The sequence below is a fragment of the Puma concolor genome, chromosome C2, assembly GCF_028749965.1.
Source record: "Puma concolor isolate L17-30 chromosome C2, mPumCon1.1.hap2, whole genome shotgun sequence".
Classification (NCBI taxonomy): domain Eukaryota; kingdom Metazoa; phylum Chordata; class Mammalia; order Carnivora; family Felidae; genus Puma; species Puma concolor.
In genome coordinates, this window is record NC_141675.1 from 45,993,676 (window position 1) to 46,013,795 (window position 20,120).

General features: G+C 39.6%; 2 protein-coding genes across 2 annotated transcripts in view; one reads left to right on the forward strand and one right to left on the reverse strand.

Annotated features, from left to right (window-relative positions):
* The window catches only part of MED12L (mediator complex subunit 12L), a 340,943-nt gene that overhangs the window by 107,784 nt on the left and 213,039 nt on the right, over window positions 1-20,120 (forward strand). The window lies entirely within an intron of this gene.
* Window positions 1,748-8,790, reverse strand: GPR171 (G protein-coupled receptor 171). The gene is made up of 2 exons (XM_025913187.2): window positions 8,658-8,790; window positions 1,748-3,195 (listed from the first exon to the last, which is right to left on the reverse strand). The coding sequence occupies exon 2, from the start codon at window positions 3,128-3,130 to the stop codon at window positions 2,171-2,173; it is 960 nt and encodes a 319-aa protein (XP_025768972.1). The 5' UTR covers window positions 3,131-3,195; window positions 8,658-8,790; the 3' UTR covers window positions 1,748-2,170.

Below are 20,120 nucleotides of genomic sequence, written 5' to 3' on the forward strand. Positions count from 1 at the left end.
TAGAATAAAATATTAGTAAGGGGAAAATGAACATATATGCTAATATGAGATTGACATTAGGAATGCTGTACAGAGTCTGGTTCTCTTTCTTAATAAAGGTATATTGCCATTTTTTTTTTTCAACGTTTATTTATTTTTGGGACAGAGAGAGACAGAGCATGAACAGGGGACGGGCAGAGAGAGAGGGAGACACAGAATCGGAAACAGGCTCCAGGCTCCGAGCCATCAGCCCAGAGCCTGACGCGGGGCTCGAACTCACGGACCGCGAAATCGTGACCTGGCTGAAGTCGGACGCTTAACCGACTGCGCCACCCAGGCGCCCCTCTCTTTCTTAATAAAAAGGGAAAGTTTGACTAACTTATTATGCATGTGAGGAAAATATGAGAATGTGCTGGGGAAAAAAAAATTGTTTGCCTCCTCCCTCCAGCCCCCGATCTTGAAGATGTGGCCCTAGTGAGTGAAGACCAAGGAAAGAAGACTACTAGGGCCTTGACTAAAAGGTTCAGGAAAAGAATCTAGTAGTTGTATGTAGGACTATATGAATGATGTCTTGATCTACCTGTCAGTAACAACATGTTGTTAGACTATTGACAAGGACAAGTTTTAGTGTATCACCATTCTACCAGCCTGTAACATAATTGTGTCCTTTACGCCTTGTGTCAGATAGGTGATGCAATGCGGGGTTCTGTCATTACCACTAGCTAACTAGAATTTGTCCAGCACTTACCATGTTAGAAGGGTAACAGACATTTTCTTTTGTGCATTTTCTCACTTATTATTCTCTTCAAAATCCGGGAATACTGAAATTGTACACAGGAATTGTCTTGGGTTCAAGCTTCAGAAAATAATTCCTCTCAGTGCGGTACTAAAAATAGCCCCGGAATGAAACCTGTTTTGTTAGCTTCCAGGAACACCATTTCTTTCTTTCTTTTTTTGTTTTTGTTTTTAACATAAATGGGAAAGTTTATTAAAGCGAAAGTACACTTTTGAGATGTGAGAGTGGGCGAGCTCTCTGTCTCTCGAGAGTGCTGCCAGGAACACCATTTATTAATCACCGCAGCTAGTACAAATGTATTACCAATTGTTGTAATTGTTGTAAAAGTTGGGCTTTTGCTCTTGAAATGAGAAAAAACCCCCACATAGTCTCAAGTCTGGTTATCTAAATTTTTCAATCTTCTTTTTCCTAAATCTTTTATTTAATACCATCTATTGAATTCTTTTTGCATTACTTGTAGTCTAGAGAATTTGATCTAAGGATTGTGACCCTGAGAGCTAGAGTCACCCATTCTTTAAACTGTTGGCCCCACGTGGGGTCAGTCTCAGACATGGCACCAGTCAGCCCAGCACGTGTTGTGTTCGTAAGAAGGCCTTGCTATGTGGATCTGGCATGTCTATTTTAAGGCCATTTGACTAGTGCTGTTTTTCCGTACCTTTGATGTGAGTTTCTAGTTCCAAAACAGTAGTTTCAGCAGTTAGTATAGTTTAACACCGTGCTTGGAAATGTTATAGGGTAATATTTCATGTTACTACAAAATGAAAATAAGTCACTGAAGTTGTCATCGCTAACATTAGAAAATCTTTAAAATCTATGAGAATATGAGTATATATAGTACATCGAAAACTATCCATGTATTTTCAAGCCTTTTTCGAAATAAACAGTTTTAGTTATTGTTTTAGAAAAACCATTAGATCTTAAAAATTGGAGTAGTGAGCTAGATGATGACTAAAAATAAATCAGGACAAGTGGTTTCATGTAAAGATCAGCTGGATTTTATTTAGTATGATCTAAATGGTTTTAAATCGTGTTGCCAAAGGGCTTTCTGGCATCTTACATGGAGATCATTTTGCATATTTCTATCAAGAAGTCAGTTCCCAATATTCAAATGGATACTTCATGAATGACTCTGAGTCTGTGTCATAAAACTTCTTTAGGTTTCAAGGATAATGCAAGGTGTTGTGTTGGTTCAGCAGTACTTTTTAGGTTTTTTGTTTTGTTTTTGTATGAACGTGGTTTAAGCACCACAAGGGTGCTGCTCGATTTACATTTAGAAACAGTTTCTGAGTAAAGCAGGCCACATATGGTAGCTGTCTTTTACTTAGGCTATCTTTTCTCTTTCCCAGTACTTACTGTCACTGAGACAGGAAGTGATAGCATGAAATATCCCATATTTTATGCACTGCTCTCACCACTTGATTTTTCTTTTGGAGTCTTGGTCTCCTTATGTGAAGCAAAAGTCTTGGTGACTTTTAGGCGGAATGCTTTTGAGAGATGGTAGTACAGGATAGGATCAAAACACAGGTTCGACACTGCCAGGAGCAGCGTGGCCTCTTTGGCTTTGAAGAGTGAAATCCTGGTTGGGCAGTCAGATATTACTTCTGTCTGGCTGAGGGTGTATGGGATTCGGACAATGTGATACGGAACAAAGCATATAATGTAGCCTGTAGTCACTAAAAGTATGTTGATGAGGGCCCTTTTCACATATAGATAATTTTCATTATCTTTGTTTCTGTAGAGTTGTCGAATTACAAGGCAGTTAGATATTAAAATGATGGCTGAGAAATTTAAAAATATTGCTACACATATGAAATTGGTCAGCAAATGCCAGTTTCTTCCAAACTCCTTTTTGAATTCCATGCATCCCACATTTGGCTTCTCCTCGATGTCTTTGATGGGAATTATCATGTTGGGCACCATTATAAGAAGGACCATTAGCCACACCACGGTCGATATCATTTTGGCAAATCCAGGTTCTTGTATCCGATAAATCTTAGAGCTGTACGTCAACTGAAGACAACGATCAATACTGACAAATGCTAAGAAGATAATTGATAAGTACATATTAATGTAGATGAGGCAGGCTGTCACTTGGCAGTGAAATATCTTCAGCTTCCAGGGTGCCACACCCAAGTCAACAACGATTTTCACTGGTAATGCCAGAGTGAGCAGGAAATCAGCTGTAAGCAAGTTAATTAAGTATATGCTTACACACCTGTGATTTGTGTTGTTCTGTATGAAAGCCCAGGTTGCAAAACCACTTCCGATAATTCCAACAAGAAAAACTAAATAAAAAAAATATGTGAACGGCTCTAGACCTGTGTAAACTGGGCAGAAGAGAGAACTGTTTGTCATCTTGAGGGAAAGGAAGGATGACTCTTCAAAAAAAAAAAAAAAAAAAAAAAAAAAATCCGAAGAATCTGTTTAAAAAAATGGTAGGGACGTTAGTAATTAAAATTAGCGACTATTTTCTGTTAAAACATCTATATTCACAATGCTAGGTTACAATTTTTCTAATTCTTTTTTTTAAAAAAAAATTTTTTTTTTCAACGTTTATTTATTTTTTGGGACAGAGAGAGACAGAGCATGAATGGAGGAGGGGCAGAGAGAGAGGGAGACACAGAATCAGAAACAGGCTCCAGGCTCTGAGCCGTCAGCCCAGAGCCCGACGCGGGGCTCGAACTCACGGACCGAGAGATCGTGACCTGGCTGAAGTCGGACGCTTAACTGACTGCGCCACCCAGGCGCCCCACAATTTTTCTAATTCTTATAGGAAATTTTATTGGTGAACTTACTAGATTGTGTGGACTGGTGGGAACGTCTGAGATTATGAGGAAGCCTGGGTTTTCCATGGTGTGATTTCATGATTTTGGAATTCCCATGTATGTTTGCTTCTAGAAGGGATTTTTGTTAAGAAGTTATTTTTATTTATTTTCATAAAGAGACTAATGATTTAAGTTTATTTTCAGAAAGCAAGCGAGCGTGAGTGACTGGGAGCACAAGCAAGGGAGGGGCAGAGAGAGGGATAAAGAGAGAATCCCAAGCAGGCTCTGCATTGTCAGTATGGAGCCCTGTGAGGTGGGGGTGGTGGGCTACAACTCATGAACTGCGAGATCATGACCTGAGCCGAAATACAGAGTCAGTCTCTTAACTGACTGAGCTGCCCAGGCATCCCTTAAGATTTTATTTTTGAGTAACTTCGACACCCAACATGGGTCTCAAACTCACAACCCTGAGATCAAGAGTTGTTCACTTTACCAATCAAGCCGGTCAGGCGCCCCTAGAAGGGATATTTTGACATCACACTTTTGTATTCCGGTAGTTCTTTTGCTACCAGTTGTGTTGGAAGTTAGTTTGCAGAGGAGGTAAGTGAACTGAAATTCTGAGAAACAAAGACAGGAAATGAAGGTAACATTGTTCGGTTGTGGCTAAGCCTGGAGAGGTTTCACTGAGCTTCCTGGCCTGCTTTTTTCGTAAATTGACAAGAGCTCTTCATGCTGGAGGAATGTAGGCTGAGAGGGGAAGTAATGGGTGACAGAAAATTGTACTGAAATTTAGAGGGAGTTACTTTGAAAGTAGGCCCTTCATTGTGTCATCTACTAGAACATTTTCACAGTCAAAATTGCATTTCATTTTTCTTTTTAGCAGAAAGAGTTGAAGGGCTAGAGTCTGGTCTTGATGCTTATTCCTTCCTTTTCCCTCACTCAGTTTCCTAATGACCTAGACCTTGTGATGTCCACTATGTAGCCACATGGGACTATTGAGCACTTGAAACGTGGCCATTTCAGATTGACATGTGCTGTGAATGCAAAATACACACTGGGTTTTAAAGATGTTTTAGGAGATATTATAAAAAACATTACAAGTAGTAAAATTTCACTATTGTATACAAATAGTACAGTTAATAAAATCTCAATATTTTTATATTCAGCATATGTTGAAATGGTATTTTTGATGCATTAGGTTAAGTACGTTATTAAAATTAATTTCTCCTGTTTATTTTTGCTTTTGTAATGCAGGTACTAGATCATTCTAAAGTATCTTTCTGGTTTGTGTCCTAGTTCTATTAAACTGTGCTTGTATGGATGTTTCTGTGTCAGTGCTTTTTTTTAAAAATTATTTTTAATGTTTGTTTATTCTTGAGACAGAGACAGAGCATGAGCGGGGGAGAGGCAGAGAGAGAGGGAGACACAGAATCAGAAACAGGCTCCAGGCTCCAGGCTCTGAGCTGTCAGCATAGAGCCTGATATAGGGCTCGAACTCATGGACTGTGAGATATGACCTGAGCAGAAGTCAGATGCTTAACCTGTTAAGCCATCCAGGCGCCCGTCTGTCAGTGTTTTTGAGAAATTAGACCATGGATGTATTTTAAAGGCTTCTAGAACAAGAATATATGATCATTGGTTACAAAATTTTCAAGGAGAAGCTCAGTTATGTTAGCATGAAAACATCTATCATACTTGAGTGTTTTCTTTTTTCTTTCATTGTAGGGTTTGAAAAGTGTAGGACATGTTCTTAGGACCATTGTGATTGACACTGATAATGCTGAAATCATGACGTATTCCCTCCATTCCTGGAGGGAATTGTTCCTCCTCCTGGAACAATTAGAGGTTGATAAGTGCAAGTTAAACCATTTGGGCTTCGTTTACTCCCTCTGACCTGGTCGAAATTAATGCTCTTAGTGCCATAGGTACATCTCTCTAGTGCTGATTCTGGTGTGCATGCTCCTCATACATAGTAAACACCTGCCTTTTGTTTCAAAGACCAGATTTTGTGTTTTAGCAGAAAAAAAACCGATACACAACTTCTTAAAAATAGCAAATAAGTACAGTGGCTAAAAAGTCCAAATAAGCCCATTCTCTGAAACCTCCATTTATTTTTTATTTTTAAAAAAAAATTTTTTTTTTCAACGTTTATTTATTTTTGGGACAGAGAGAGACAGAGCATGAATGGGGGAGGGGCAGAGAGAGAGGGAGACACAGAATCGGAAACAGGCTCCAGGCTCTGAGCCATCAGCCCAGAGCCCGACGCGGGGCTCGAACTCACGGACCGCGAGATCGTGACCTGGCTGAAGTCGGACACTTAACCGACTGCGCCACCCAGGCGCCCCTGAAACCTCCATTTAAAAGTAAAACAACAGAGGTGCCCGGGAGGCTCAGTCAGTTGGGCATCCAACTCTTGATTTTGGCTCAGGTCATGATCTTATGGTTTGTGAGATTGAGCCCCACATTGGACTCTGACAGCATGGAGCCTGCTTGGAATTCTCTCCCTCAGTAAAAAACCAAAAATTTTTGAAGTCTTTCTGATCCTTAATTCTCCTAATTATTTAATGATCCAATGTGTACATCTTGGGATGAAACAATCTACAAGCAGACTGACAAGGCAGATGTATATGAAACTTTATAAAATGTCATTTAAAAGGGTACATGTCCTTCTTCTTTTCCTACTTGCCATAGGACTTCAGAGTTCATGGATAATTCATTCTGTACTAAACTCAGTGAAAATAATTGAGTACTTACTTGTGTCTGGTACTGAGCTAAGTATTTTACCTTTCATTATTCCTGTCATGTTGGTGTTATTATCCCTACTTTACATATGAGAATACTGAGGCACAACAAGGTCAGGTAACACCCAGGGTTATATAGCTGTTAAATTATAGACTCAGGATTCTAACTCAGAAGTCTGATCTCAGAAGCTATGTTCAAAACTACTCTAGAACTCTCGGTAAGAGTAATGATGATGCTAGTGATGATGATAATGACTATTATTATCGAGCCAGCCTTACTAAGTGCTTACTATGTGGCAGGAACTCTATTTTAAGCAATTTTCATATAAAAGAGCAGAAATAAAATATCGTTCTTAACTTTGTCCCTGAATACTAATAAAGGAAATTTAGACTTTAAGTATTTTGATGTTTCTTTTTGCTACACACACACACACACACACACACACACACACCATATATATGCACACACACTATATTTATATTTATATTTAAAAAACAAACCTACATTCTATCTTTTAAATCTAAACCTCCCTTACTTTCAAAGTTCCTATGACCTAGCTGCTTCAAGCCATCCCTACAGTCTTTATTCCAATTCTCTAGATTTGTGGGATCGCTACTCTGTGACCTGCTCCTTCTTGCCTTTGTACTTTTAGTTGTGATAAAATTTGGGGGATCATAGGACTTTAAGGATGGAGGGAACCTTTAATGATAGCGTCTTGTCCAAGTCCCACATCAGTTGAGGACACTGAGTTCTGACACTTGGGTATTGTTCAGGGTTTTCCAGCTTGTGAGAACAGGCTAGAATCTGACCATGTTGCTCATATTCTAGGCTTTCTGCCCTTATCCTTGCTATGTCCAAATCCTTCCTACCTTAAAATGCCTGGAGTAAGTTCTTCATGTCTGCAGTCTCTTACAGGCTTCACTGGCTTCTTAGGACTCTGATACTTCTTTTTTAATTTTATTTTTTTAAATTTACATCCAAATTAGCATATAGTGCAACAATGATTTCAGGAGTAGATTACTTAATGCCCCTTACCCATTTAGCCCATCCCCCTTCCCACAACCCCTCCAGTAACCCTCTGTTTGTTCTCCGTATTTAAGAGTCTCTTTTGTTTTGTCCCCATCCCTGTTTTTATATTATTTTTGTTTCCCTTCCCTTAGGTTCATCTGTTTTGTCTCTTAAAGTCCTCATATGAGTGAAGTCATATGATATTTGTCTTTCTCTAATTTTGCTTAGCATAATACCCTCCAGTTCCATCCATGTAGTTGCAGATGGCAAGGACTCTAATTTTTGATAGTAACCGTTTATTTGAACCTTGGCACTCTGAGCATCCTTTCCTTCTCTGGGTCCAAAGCTAGTGTTGGGATAAATTGATCTTTGTCTCTGTCTCCCACCTTTGCTCATTATTCCTTTACCGGGTGTTAGGATTTTGGCTTATGCTCTTGTATTTCAAATGTTATATTATAACAGTTAACACAGTATTTTTTTTTTTTAAAGCGTTCCTGTTGCTAATACGATTTATACAAAAAAGTCTCATTTCATAGATGAATATATTAATATTCTCTGTAACTAGAACTGGCCATCCACCCATGCCGCCTATGGGTAATTTATTTAAAAATAATTAGAGTGTAACTATTTATTTGATGATGCTGGAGAATCACGTGCTTTGTACTTGGTTTTCATGAACCTCAGTCTAGATTGCAGTGAAAAACACATGTTGTCATTTAAAAGTTTTGGTACATTGATTAGAGGTCTAATTATACTATAATAACATTCTGTGTTATTTATCACAAATTAGAAAACCAGGCGCTTGCTAATTATTTCGTAAGCCAATTATTTACCCTGTGGAAACTTGAGGTATGCAGAGGTACTACAGCAAAGAAAAGATTTCAAGTGGCTCCTTTGTTTAGATAAAGTGCCCATTGCTTAGAAAATAAATAAACTCATTACATTTTTTAAAAAATGAATGTCACAATAGAACGTTCTTGAAATTACCTATTATAATGTTTGTGGAGGAAAGTCCTTTTAAGACCCGTTGTTGTACCCTGTTGTAAAGCCTACAACATGGCGTTTGCCCATCATAAAATGTAACGTTGACTTACTGAATAGTTATGTTCACCTGTAGGTAAGTATTCAGTTTTGTATAAATTAAACTTTTTATTTTTTTTATTTTTTTTGAGAGGGATGGCTGGGGTCATCAGATAGAGGAAAGTTCATAGTGAGAATCTATTTAGAGTTTAATAATGGGTGCCTTCTTACACAGCAGCCTTATTATATGTAGGTATTTCCAACGTACACGTTTTAAGCTTTGAAAATCATAGCTTCCCTTTCTACCAAAAGATACTTGAACATACTGAGTATTTAAAGAGACCTACCTGGGGGGATACTCTCTGAGCCACTGCGGGCTCCTTGCAGGTCTTCACAGAAGCATGAGCTGTTGGCCTGGCCTCAGCAGTAGCAGCTTCATTGCGCGAACGTTGGCTGTACTAAAAATTTCCTTTCCTTTTCGTGTGGTTTTAAAGTGTTGCATATTGACGTAGATGAAGCTGTGGTTTGTAAATAGTTTAACTCTATGAAAGTCTCCCAAAGAGGTTCTTGTCAATTTTGTGTATGCTTTCTGAAGCAATTCAGATTTCTGTATTCTGCTAGAGGAAAGATTTTTACTTGTCCATTGTAGTACCTAACAGTTTTTTGTTTTTTTTTCTTAAGCACCCAAGATGTGTTTTCCATCATAATGATATGAAAGAACATCACTTTTTGTGCCTTGAAAGGGGCTATAAGTTAAATATATTAGATCTTGAAGCCAAATTTCTGATACTCATCAGCCTTTGGAAGTTAATTGTAGTTGGGATTAAAACAATTGTAGTTGGGATTCTGCTGAGACATTTATTAATAAACAACAAAAAGATGTTATATGACATAGTCTGTTAAAGTTCATGTTTTATTTTTTGGTCATTGTAGAAAAATCTGGAAATGAAGAAAATTATATGCACAGAGATAATTACTGTTAAAATTTTTGGTATATAAATTGACACAAATTTTGGTACAGATTTAAAAATTCTATGTGTATGTACACCCATCTAATGTGTTATTATATTGTGCATACTGTTGTATGGTTTAATTTTTTCATTCAAGGATATACTGGATCTGTTTTTCTAAGTTAAAAGAGTAGGCCTGCCAGGAGCGGTTGTCAGTTTGGGCCCAGCAGCTTAATGCATTGAGACAGGTATTTAGTAATCAGTACATTGTACGTAATGGAACCTTCCTGTGCATTTCCTGTGCATTTAAATTGTTTAGTTAGATGCTTATTCTGCTTGTGGTGAGCACGTGCTCACTGAGTGTCAGAATGGAACTCAGCGTGGTGAGGGACCTAAAAAAAAGTCACTATCTCATCCACATCATCAAGTGGCTTTGCTAGGTTATCTGCTTTGAATAAAGGTAGGTTTTGAGCTCATATGTCAACCTTATTTTCTGGAGCTCTAAGTCTGCTTGTCCAAAGTTGATTTGTAAGTGCAAAGCCATTTCTTCATCAGTTAGGGTCTGATTTTCTAGTGTTGCTTTATTGCTCTGGTAGTTGCTTTGATTTTGTCTCTTTTTCTCCTAATTATTAGTTTTCCAGATTAAAAAAAGAAAAAAGAAAAAAGAAAAAGAAACCTCTCCAGAATCCAAAATGAATTCCTTTCGGTATTCACTTTCAAAAAGAAAAGATCTCTCAAGATACTAAATGAGATGTTAAGTTAGAGAATTTGGGGAGAGTTTAAGGGAACTTTTGAAACAAAACAACAAACCACAACAATGTAAGGATGCTTATGATGATAGTGGCTATTTGTCTCACATTTTCTGGTGTTTTTCCAAATTCATGTAGTGCTAATAACGATGATTAATATGAATATCAGTAATAATTATTACCACTGTTATTATCATAATCACTTTGCAAAAGAAAACTTTTTACATATATTCACTTATAAATCAGATGAAAAAATCCTACATCTTAAGAACCAACGTTAACTTTCATAATAACAGTGCTGGGAAATAATCCGTCTTTTATGATTTGTGTTCAATGTTGTTGGATAGGACTCACTGAAAATACACGTCAGAAAAAGCGCCCTTGCAGAGTCCAGTAAGTGGGCAGTTAGGCTCAGGGTTTATGTTCGCTGGGGTCCGGAGAGGGTGGGATGGAGAGAATTTGGTGACATGGGGCTGGCCACCACCTGAGTGGTGAATGGTACTAACAAGGTCGGAAGCAAAACTGGAATGAATGGTTTTTGGTAGTGAAGCTTCTTTTTCCTTTTTTTTTTTTTTTTTTTTTTTTTTTTTATGTTTATTTTTTTGAGACAGAGAGAGACAGAGCATGAACGGGGGAGGGTCAGAGATTTTTGAGACAAAGAGAGACAGAGCATGAACGGGGGAGGGTCAGAGAGAGAGGGAGACACAGAATCTGAAACAGGCTCCAGGCTCTGAGCGGTCAGCACAGAGCCTGACGCGGGGCTTGAACTCACGGACCGCGAGATCGTGACCCGAACTGAAGTCGGACGCTTAACTCCCTGAGCCACCCAGGCGCCCCTCTTTTTCCTTTTTTTAAGGAATGCTTATCTATGTTTACTCTCCTGTCCACTTTGGGGGTAAAGACAGAATTAAGAAGTCTGTTCAACTAATATTAAAAGTCTAAGGCCACAGCTTTTGTGTCTGGATTTCCAGATCTAAACGAACTGAAGTACCCTTGTTCTCAGTTGTTCTGTTTCCTTTTTGGAATGGTGAGCAACCAAACTTTTAATAGTGAAACTGAACCATGTTCTTCCTTTTGAGAATGAGGTTGAGGTAACATGATATTTTGTGGAAGTATATTCAGAGTGGAAATATACTTTTTTGTGGCTACCGTCCCTGTTTTGTTTTTGTTTTTAACATGAGTTCCATTTGAATTTCTAGAAGTTACTTCTTTATCTGTTTCATTAAGGACAAATGTTTGTCAGAGTGTATTTTGTTAGTGTTCTGGGAAATTAGAGGTCATCACTAAACCAGTATTTCAGAAACCCAAGTAGGGACAAGTGTGGTGAAGTTATTTTTTCCTTATGTTGGTCATGGCAAGTACTTTTTAAGAAGTGACTGGTCACTTTACTGTTTACTTTAATGGATATTTTGTTGTTTAAAATAAAAAGCAAGGGGCACCTAGGTGGCTCCATCAGTTAAGTGTCCGACTTTGGCTGAAGTCAGAATCCCCAGTTTGTGGGTTCGAGCCCCGCGTCAGGCTCTATGCTTACTGCTGGGAGCCTTGAGCCTGCTTCAGATTCTGTGTCTCTGTCTCTCTCTGCTCCTCCCCTGCTCTCGCTCTGTCTCTCTCTGTGTCTCACAAAAATAAATGTTACAAAAAAAATCAGAACAAAATTGCCGCACAAGTTGAGATAGAAAATTTTTATTGTAGTCAGCTCCTCCAGGCACACAAATCATGCCTTTGATCTTATCAAACACAAATATCAAGCAGTCTTTTGGTAGAAGTGTCATTTTTAATGCTTAACATTCTTAAATTTTCTTTTTTAAACATAGCACAGTAGCCCTTTGGAGCTAATAAGGAAGGGGAAAATGAATGTTGAGTAGGTAGTCACTGCCACAGCCAGACACGGGTCTGAGAGCTTATTTGTTCCAAAGAAATCTATGAGATCTTAGGAGAGTCCTCACTTTACAGGTGAGGAAACTAAGGCCTTGCCCAAAGCTGCACAGACTTCAGGGTCCTGGCCCTTCATGTGCTTCTTAAATGAAAATGTTAGGCAACAGTGGTTACACAGTAGTCCGGCACGTCCTTCCAGCTGTCCCCTGCCCCTCTGCCCCCTTCAGTGTTCCCAACTTTTTGAATTCAGGTGTTGCTGAATTTCAGAGTTTGCAACTGAGGATGTTCTCAACTCGAAGTAGTTTGCATCCCGAAGTATTTTTTTGAACTTTGGGCAAGGGGCTGTTCCTCAATTAAGAAATGCTGGTGATCAAGATATTTCTCCTTCAGGGTGTGGGGCTCTCTGTCTACCTTCTCTCTGGAGTCTCTGTGCTTTAGGGTTGCATTTTGAAACTTTTTAAAAGTACATAGTTCCCTTTCCCAAAGGGGACATTTTTCCCCCAAAAAATTCAGACTTTATTTCCCCTGACTCTCACTGAGACTGGCAGCTTCCAGTCTGAGAGCGATGAATGTGATTAGACAAGAGTACTTTATTTTTAAAATGTGTATTTATTTATTTTGAGAGAGAGCACAAACGTGTGCATGAGCAGAGGAGGGGGAGTGAGTGAGTGAGAGAGAGAGAGAGAAGGAGAGAGAGAGAGAGAGAGAGAGAGAGAGAGAGAGGAGAGGAGGTAAGGAGGGAGGGGATCCCAAACAGGGATCTTAAAAAGCTAACATGACCTGAGCCGAAATCAAGAGTAAGACACTTAACTGACTGAGCTCCCCAGGTGCTCAGGTGCCCCGATAAGAGTACTTTTAAAACCGAGGCATAGAATACAGAGCTTCTAACATGTGGCTGTTTCTGTATTACTTAAACTCTGTTTTCCCTCTTTAATGAAATAGTAAAAGCTGGAAATGTTTTAAAAGCGACAGTGTTTGAGGAATGTGAACTCAATTATAGGAGTAGCTGATGGGAATATAAGCTGGTGCAGCCACTCTGGAAAAACAGTATGGAGGTTCCTCAAAAAACTAAAAACAGAACTACCCTACGCCCAGCAATTGCACTACTAGGCATTTATCCAAGGGATACAGGTGTGCCATTTCAAAGGGACACATGCACCCCCATGTTTATAGCAGCACTATCAACAATAGTCAAAGTATGGAAAGAGCCCAAATGTCCATTGATGGATGAATGGAGGAAAAAAAAAGATTTGGTGTGTGTGTGTGTGTATACACATACACATAATAGAGTGTATACACACACAATTGTGTGTATACACATACACACAATGGAGTATTACTCAGCAATCAAAAAGAATGAAGTCTTGCCATTTGCAACTATGTGGATGGAACTGGTGGGTATTATGCTAAGTGAAATTAGTCAGAAAAATCATATGACTTCACCCATATGAGGACTTTAAGAGACAAAGCAGATGAACCTAAGGGAAGGGAAACAAAAATAATATAAAAACAGGGAGGGGGACAAAACAGAAGAGACTCATAAATATGGAGAACAAACTGAGGGTTATGGGAGGGGTTGTGGGAGGGGGGATGGGCTAAATGGGGAAGGGGCACTAAGGAATCTACTCCTGAAATCATTGTTGCACTATATGCTAACTAATTTGGATGTAAATTTTAAAAAATAAAAAATAAAAAAAATGCAAAATAGGATTTTACATAGAAAAAAATGTGAAAGGATCTGAGTGTTCATAGAACAACATATGGATTAATATAGAAGAAAAAAATATACATTGTTCTTAACATGGTATTAAATCAGCTTTTAAAAAATCTAAAAAAAAAAAAAAAGTAGCTGAGTATACTCATTCCCCTTGCCTGTCGTTTTGTTTTTCTCCCTTTTTATTGACTATACAGTGTTAGTGGGTCAGCCTACAGTCCGTTTTATGTTTCACTTGTGAGGTCTAACTGGGAGATTTGATTCATGGATATGAAATAATTAATAAGGGGAAATCCCTAAGAAAGAACTTTTAAAGGTTATCTTGTTTCTTTTTAGTCACTGAAGTTCATTTTTTCCCCCCTTAAGTGGTTATGGTCCACTTCTTAAGAAGTTGTGAGTAATGTTTTCAAAGCTCAGAATACATTTTACAAACTCTGTTGTTACTTTCCAAGAGAAGGTTCTCCTGGAGAAATTCTCCCTATCCCTTGCCATGCGAGTCTGTGCTTTTTGATCAAGTACTTAAGGAAAATTCCAACAAATATTTATTTATGTTAATATTTTTATTAAAAACTTGTTTAATGTTTATTTTTGAGAGACAGAGAGCATGAGCAGGGCAGGAGCAGAAAGGGAGAGAGACATGGAATCCGAAGCCGGGTCCAGGCTCTAAGCTGTCAGTACAGAGCCCGACGTGGGGCTCGAACTCAGGAGCTGTGAGATCATGACCTAAGCTGAAGTCGAACGCTTAACCAACTGAGCCACCCAGGAGACCCTCCAACAAACATTTACTGACTGCATGCTTCCCCCTTAGCTCCCATGCTAGAGAGTATTTGTTTAGAAGGTTACAGAGTAGAGAGGGTGATATGGAATATGCAGAGATCCTGCAGTGGTGCTGTTAGAACCCATAGGAGTCCAGGCAGTACAGTCCTGAGGTGAGGTAAAGAGATGCTTCTGAGGCATGAGGATGTGGTGTCAGGCATGGGGGTGGTACAGATGACTGAGATGTAGGGCGGTGTGTTAGCTGACTCTCGGGCAGTCTGGGTGCTTGGAGAACCTGAGGAGGATCCACGTTAGGAAAAGGCTGAGACCAAATCTTGGATCACTGTGGTTGATCTTGGGTGCTTCATTAACAGTGGAGAGCTCAGTAAATACGCTCAGTAAGTCTGAGGGCTTTGGATTCCATAGGGTTAGGTGAGAAAGCGGAAGGCAAAAAACCAAGTAGGGGCTGATTGTGGTCATTTTGAGTGAGAAGCAATGAGGAGCTGCAGTGAGATGCATGGGAAGGGATGGGAGCTTGGAACCATTGCAGAAGTATGGTGTGGGGCTGTGGTGTAGGGCTGGGAGGGGAACAGACTGTGGTTTCAGCTCTGGCTAGGGAAGTCTGAGGAGAGGGTCTGCTTTGATGTAGGTAGGAAGTAGAAAGGCGAGTTTGAGTGTTGGCTTACTATGTTTTTACTGCTACCTCATTATTTGATGAAGTATAGATTGCTCTTTATTTTACTCCTTCTCTTTTAGATATTAGATATTCTTCAGTGCTTCATCAGTCATCACCAGGACATTCTGCTTTTGCTTTTGTTTGTTTGTGTGCTCATTTGTTTTTTTGGATTGCACATATAAGTGAAATCATGTGTTATTTGTCGTCTTGTCTGACTTCACTTAGCTTAATACTCCCTAGGTCTATACATGTTGTTGCAAATGGCAAACTATCATTCCTTTTTATGGCTAAGTAATACTCCATTGTATATATACGCCATGTCATCTTTATCCATTTATCTGTGGATGTATGCTTTGGTTGCTTTCATATATTGGCTAACATAAATGATGCTGCAATAAATATAGGGTGTATATGCCTTTTCAAATTAGTTTTCATTTTCTTTGTGTAAGTTCTCAGTAGTGGTATTACTGGATCATACGGCATTTCTGTTTCTAGTTTTTTAAAGGAAACTTGTACTGTTTTCACAGTGGCAGCACCAATTTACGTTCCCACCAACAGTGCACGAGGATTCCTTTTTCGCCACATCTTTGCCAACACTTGTCATTTTCTTCTCTTTTTAAAAAAAGTTTATTTTGAGAGAGAGAGTGCAAGCAGGAGAGGAGCAGAGAGAGGAGGAGGGAGAGAATCCCAAGCAGGCTCTGCACTGTCAACATGGAACCCAATGTGGTGGCTCATTCTCAACTCTGAGATCATTACCTGAACTGAAATCAGGAGTTGAATGCCTAACCGACTATGCCAACAAGGTGTCCCTTCATTGTTCTTTCTTTTTTTTTTTTAATTAAAATATTTTATCTTTTGAGAGACGTAGACAGAGCATGAGCAGGGGAGGGGCACAGAGAGAGAGAGTCACAGAATCCAAAGCAGGCTCCAGGCTCCGAGCTGTCAACACAAAGCCCGACGCAGGGCTTGAACTCATGAACTGTGAGATCATGACCTGAACTGAAGCCAGACACATAACTGACTGAGCCACCCAAGTGTCCCTCCTCCGCCCTCCTTCGTTGTTCTTTTGATTTCATTCTTTTAATGAGCAGTGGTGTTGAGCATCTTTTTCACATGTCTGTTGGCCATTGTACGTCTTCTTTGGAAAAATGGGTATTCAGTCCATTTTTTAGTCGTGTTTTCTGGTGTTGGATTTTATAAATTCTTTATTTTGGATACAAGTCCCTTTTTGGATATATTGTTTGCAAATATTTTCTTACACTCAGTAGATTGCCATTGGTTTTGTTGATGGTTTCTTTTGCTGTGCAGTAACCAGGGCACTCTGAATGTAATTTTATCAACACTTAAGGAGCCCTTATTTTGAATAATGTTGGTGGAAGTCCTGGTTTTCCTATTAAAAAATAGCATTTTCTATTTTATTCATCTAATTACTTTCATAGTATCAACCAGATAAGATACATTTGGCCATGGCATTGCAAGTTTTCTGTCTTTTGTTTTTTTATTAATAGTGGGATTGGTTTTTAAACTAGAAGGTGAATTTAATAAGGAGTTGAAATTGGCCTTTCATTCAAAACACAATGAAGATTAACTTCTCATTTTAATTAGTAAATGTCAGAGAGTTAGTAGTCCTTCAGAAAGCTGTGGTGTAAAAAGTAGAATGTAGAGGCACATGGGTGGGTCAGTTGGTTAAGCGTCCAGCTTCATCTCAGGTCTTGAGTTTGAATCCCACATCAGGCTCACTGCTGTCGGCACAGAGCCTGCTTTGGATCCTCTGTCTCTTCTCTCTCTCTGCCCCTCCCTCACTTATGCCGGTTCTCTCTCTCTCTCTCTCTCTCTCTCTCTCTCTCTCTCTCTCTGTGTGTGTGTGTGTGTGTGTGTCAAAAATAAATGTTAAAAAAAGTAGAATGTAAATAATTAATAGCTTGAAAAAAGCTACTAGTTAAATGTAGAGAAGCTTTTAGTTTAGAAAAGGGATTGTCAAATTATGTTAAGTAGTGTGGAGTGTTGTCTGGGGATGATGAGAGCCATGTTTTGATATCCTTTTATGTCAGAAGATGGAATATTGGGACAGTAAGCCCTTAGGACTTTACCAGGCGCTTTGGGTGGAGGTTTAGCAGTTCTCCAGTGACCTGGGATCTGGGAGAGAAGGAGGAAGGTGTATAATTCTGTGCTTCCCCTGATACGTGGGTTAGAGCTGGTGACATCTGGAGGTGGATGTAGAACAAGATGGCCCTGGTTCCAGAGTCTCGCGTTTCGGGTCCCCCAAGCAGGGGGGTAATGTTTGGGAAGTGGGTTAGGATGGGTCATGAGGAGATCTTCATTTCGACCCTGAGAGAAGTCAGACTTAGACCAGGAGCACCTTCAAGAGGTAGCAAGTAGTCTCATGAACTTTGTCAATGAAAATACTTTTCATATATTTCGTTGTTGTTGAGACGGGCCTATTTCTGTAATACTGCTTTTCACGCTTACACCCCAGTTTCTACTGGAGGTGGGAGATACAAGTGGTGTGGCTTCCTATATTTCCTGTCAACTCTGAAACTTCTTTGGAGTGCAACTGGGCAGTGGGGAACATTTTCCAGGTCTTTCTGTAGAGCAAGGCCTCAAGTGCTTAGGGGACCCAGGGCAGCTTATAAACTCAGGTGCCTGTGGTGAAAGAGAAGGCAACATACACTCGGTTTTCAGAAAAAGTAGAACTTGGAGAAAGCTGTGGATGATAGTGAGTTGAGAGCTGAGAGCTTGTGTGTCCCTAAGAAAGGCTTGTAACAGGCTCTTAGCTCCCGCGGATTGTTTCCCCGTGTTTTGAAGAGATACAAAGTCACAAAAGTTTTCATTGTTAGGGGAGCAATTAAAAAGAAAACACACCTGTGGATCACATATGCTACTGCTGAAATCTAATAGAAAGGTGTTCAAAAGTGGCTCTTGACTTGGACTAAAAATCTCGCACCAAGAGGATTTCTCACATTTTAACCAAACTGCGGTTCCGTTGTGATGCATAATTGACACAGCTGCATGAAGTATTTTTTTAAACATAAAAGAAACCTTCGTGATAAGAACCAAGAAACAAAGAGAGCACGAGCACCTAAGATGACCCATGAAAGGTGCTCACTGAGATGCATGTGTCCTGGAATGCTTGTTTACAAAAGTCTGCCTGCCCCCAGTGGTGCTCACCTGTTAGTTATCTCCTCAGCCTCCAGACTCTTTTCCTGGAGGTGAAAGTGAGGTTTTTCCTTTGAGAAAGTCACTTTCTCCAGTTCTTTCTCATGTGCTATCACAGTGCCCGCTCTGCCCCTGATGGGAGGCTCAGACCACGACTGATAACCAGCATGTGTGTCTGACCCCACTGTCTCCAGGTTGGGGTGGAACATGAGCCCGTATGACCCCCTGAGAGCAAGTACTAGATGTTTGTGGAAATTCTCTGGAGGACTGGCTCTGAAGAGATAGTCTAGCAGTGCTTCTTTTATTTTATGACCACACACACACAGAAGAGCCCACAGCTTCCTATGAGTTGAGACTAACACCATGGAAAGTGGCTGGAAGAATGGTATAAACCCAGCCTTGGTGACATCAGCAGAGGCCCCACATCAGCCCTTAAATAAAACCATACCCGCAACTTTGGGACATTTAGTCTGTCAGCCAGTGAATCTCTTTTTATTGCAGAAGTCCAATTTTAGTTGTATTTTTATGTCACCTGCAAATGAAAAAATTCTGAGTTGGCTTCACCTAGAAGATTAACTCAGAAATTTTAGAAAACACCCTTAGGCTAATTTCTGTTTCTGCTTGAGGATGACAGGAAAGTATGTGCCATTAGTTCTCCATTCTGTCCTTATTCCTCGTGCTGCTACCTGTCTCCTTTGACTCTGGACAAGAAGAAGAAGAAAAAAGGATTTTTGTTAATACAGAAAATACCAAAGATACTATCATTCATAGCAGATCATCTCCCTAGAGTGACACGAGATTTCCTTTTGGGTAAACCACACTGTGAGGTGTGTGGGTGGGGGTGGGGAGAGAACTGGTGCAGCACCGCCTTCAGCGGTCACAGCTCTTACTACCTTTTGCTCATCAATTCTCTGCAAGATGCTAGTGGCACGAGCATCACCATTTCCTGACAGGACATCCCCGCAAAAGAACCACGTTAACAAAGTGTGGCTTTCCTTTCCCATAAGGCCGCTTTTAAAAATACTTTAACCTTTTCAGAGCACTGCTTCTACAATATGGCTAAATGTTGTTTTTACCTTCTCTGTGATGAATACGTATCTTAAACACTATCATAAGCTAGCTACAGAAAAGAAACAAATTGTTCCATAGCATAATTAAAAAAAAAAAAAACGTACTGGTAATCTCAGGGAAGTGTCTGTGTTCATCCACTGTTGACCTTGCTCTACCATGTTTTTTATTGTAATTCTCGACCTGATAAACAGTAACTGTTAAATCAATGGTTGCTTTACTGTATCCTTACCTGGCTTGCACATTGTTTCCTGAAAAAGCTCGATTTCCACATTGCCCATCTACTTTAGCACAGTGGTTACAAAGGCAGTAATTACTTGGTGCTACTCAGTTTCTTCTTTGCTTTCATTTTCTCCGGTGGCCCAGTGGGGGGCATGGTAAAACCACCAGTGTTTACTAGTTTGTCCCGGCTTTTGGAAATTGTGAAGAATAAACACAGCCAGTTTCTTTGCAGATGTAGTTAGCCAAACATATATAGCGGGTTTAACTTTTCCAAGCATGTTTATCATAGGTTGGTGATTTTGTTCTCTTTAGAGGATATTTGACCCAGAGTTAGGAGCAGGGAGTTTTTATGAGGGTGGAAGGTGGACACAGAGAGTGAAAACCTTCCTAGTTCTTGAAGAATTTAAGAGGTACTTTCTGAGTTTTTCCTAAAATCTGAGGAGGTCCCAGAGCATATGAAATACTAATTTTGAAAAAGTGGCAAATAAAAGTTTTAATTCTCTATGTAACTGTCTTTGTAGTTTTTTTTTAACTTTTATTTTTTTAATACTTGTTTATTTTTGAGAGAGAGACAGAGTGCAAGTGGGGGAGGGGAAGAGAGAGAGAGAGAGACAGAGACAGACAGATACACAGATCTGAAGCAG

What these genes read in the sequence shown, in the direction of transcription:
- GPR171 (XM_025913187.2), bottom strand. Translation starts at nt 3,130, where the DNA reads ATGACAAACAGTTCTCTCTTCTGCCCAGTTTACACAGGTCTAGAGCCG.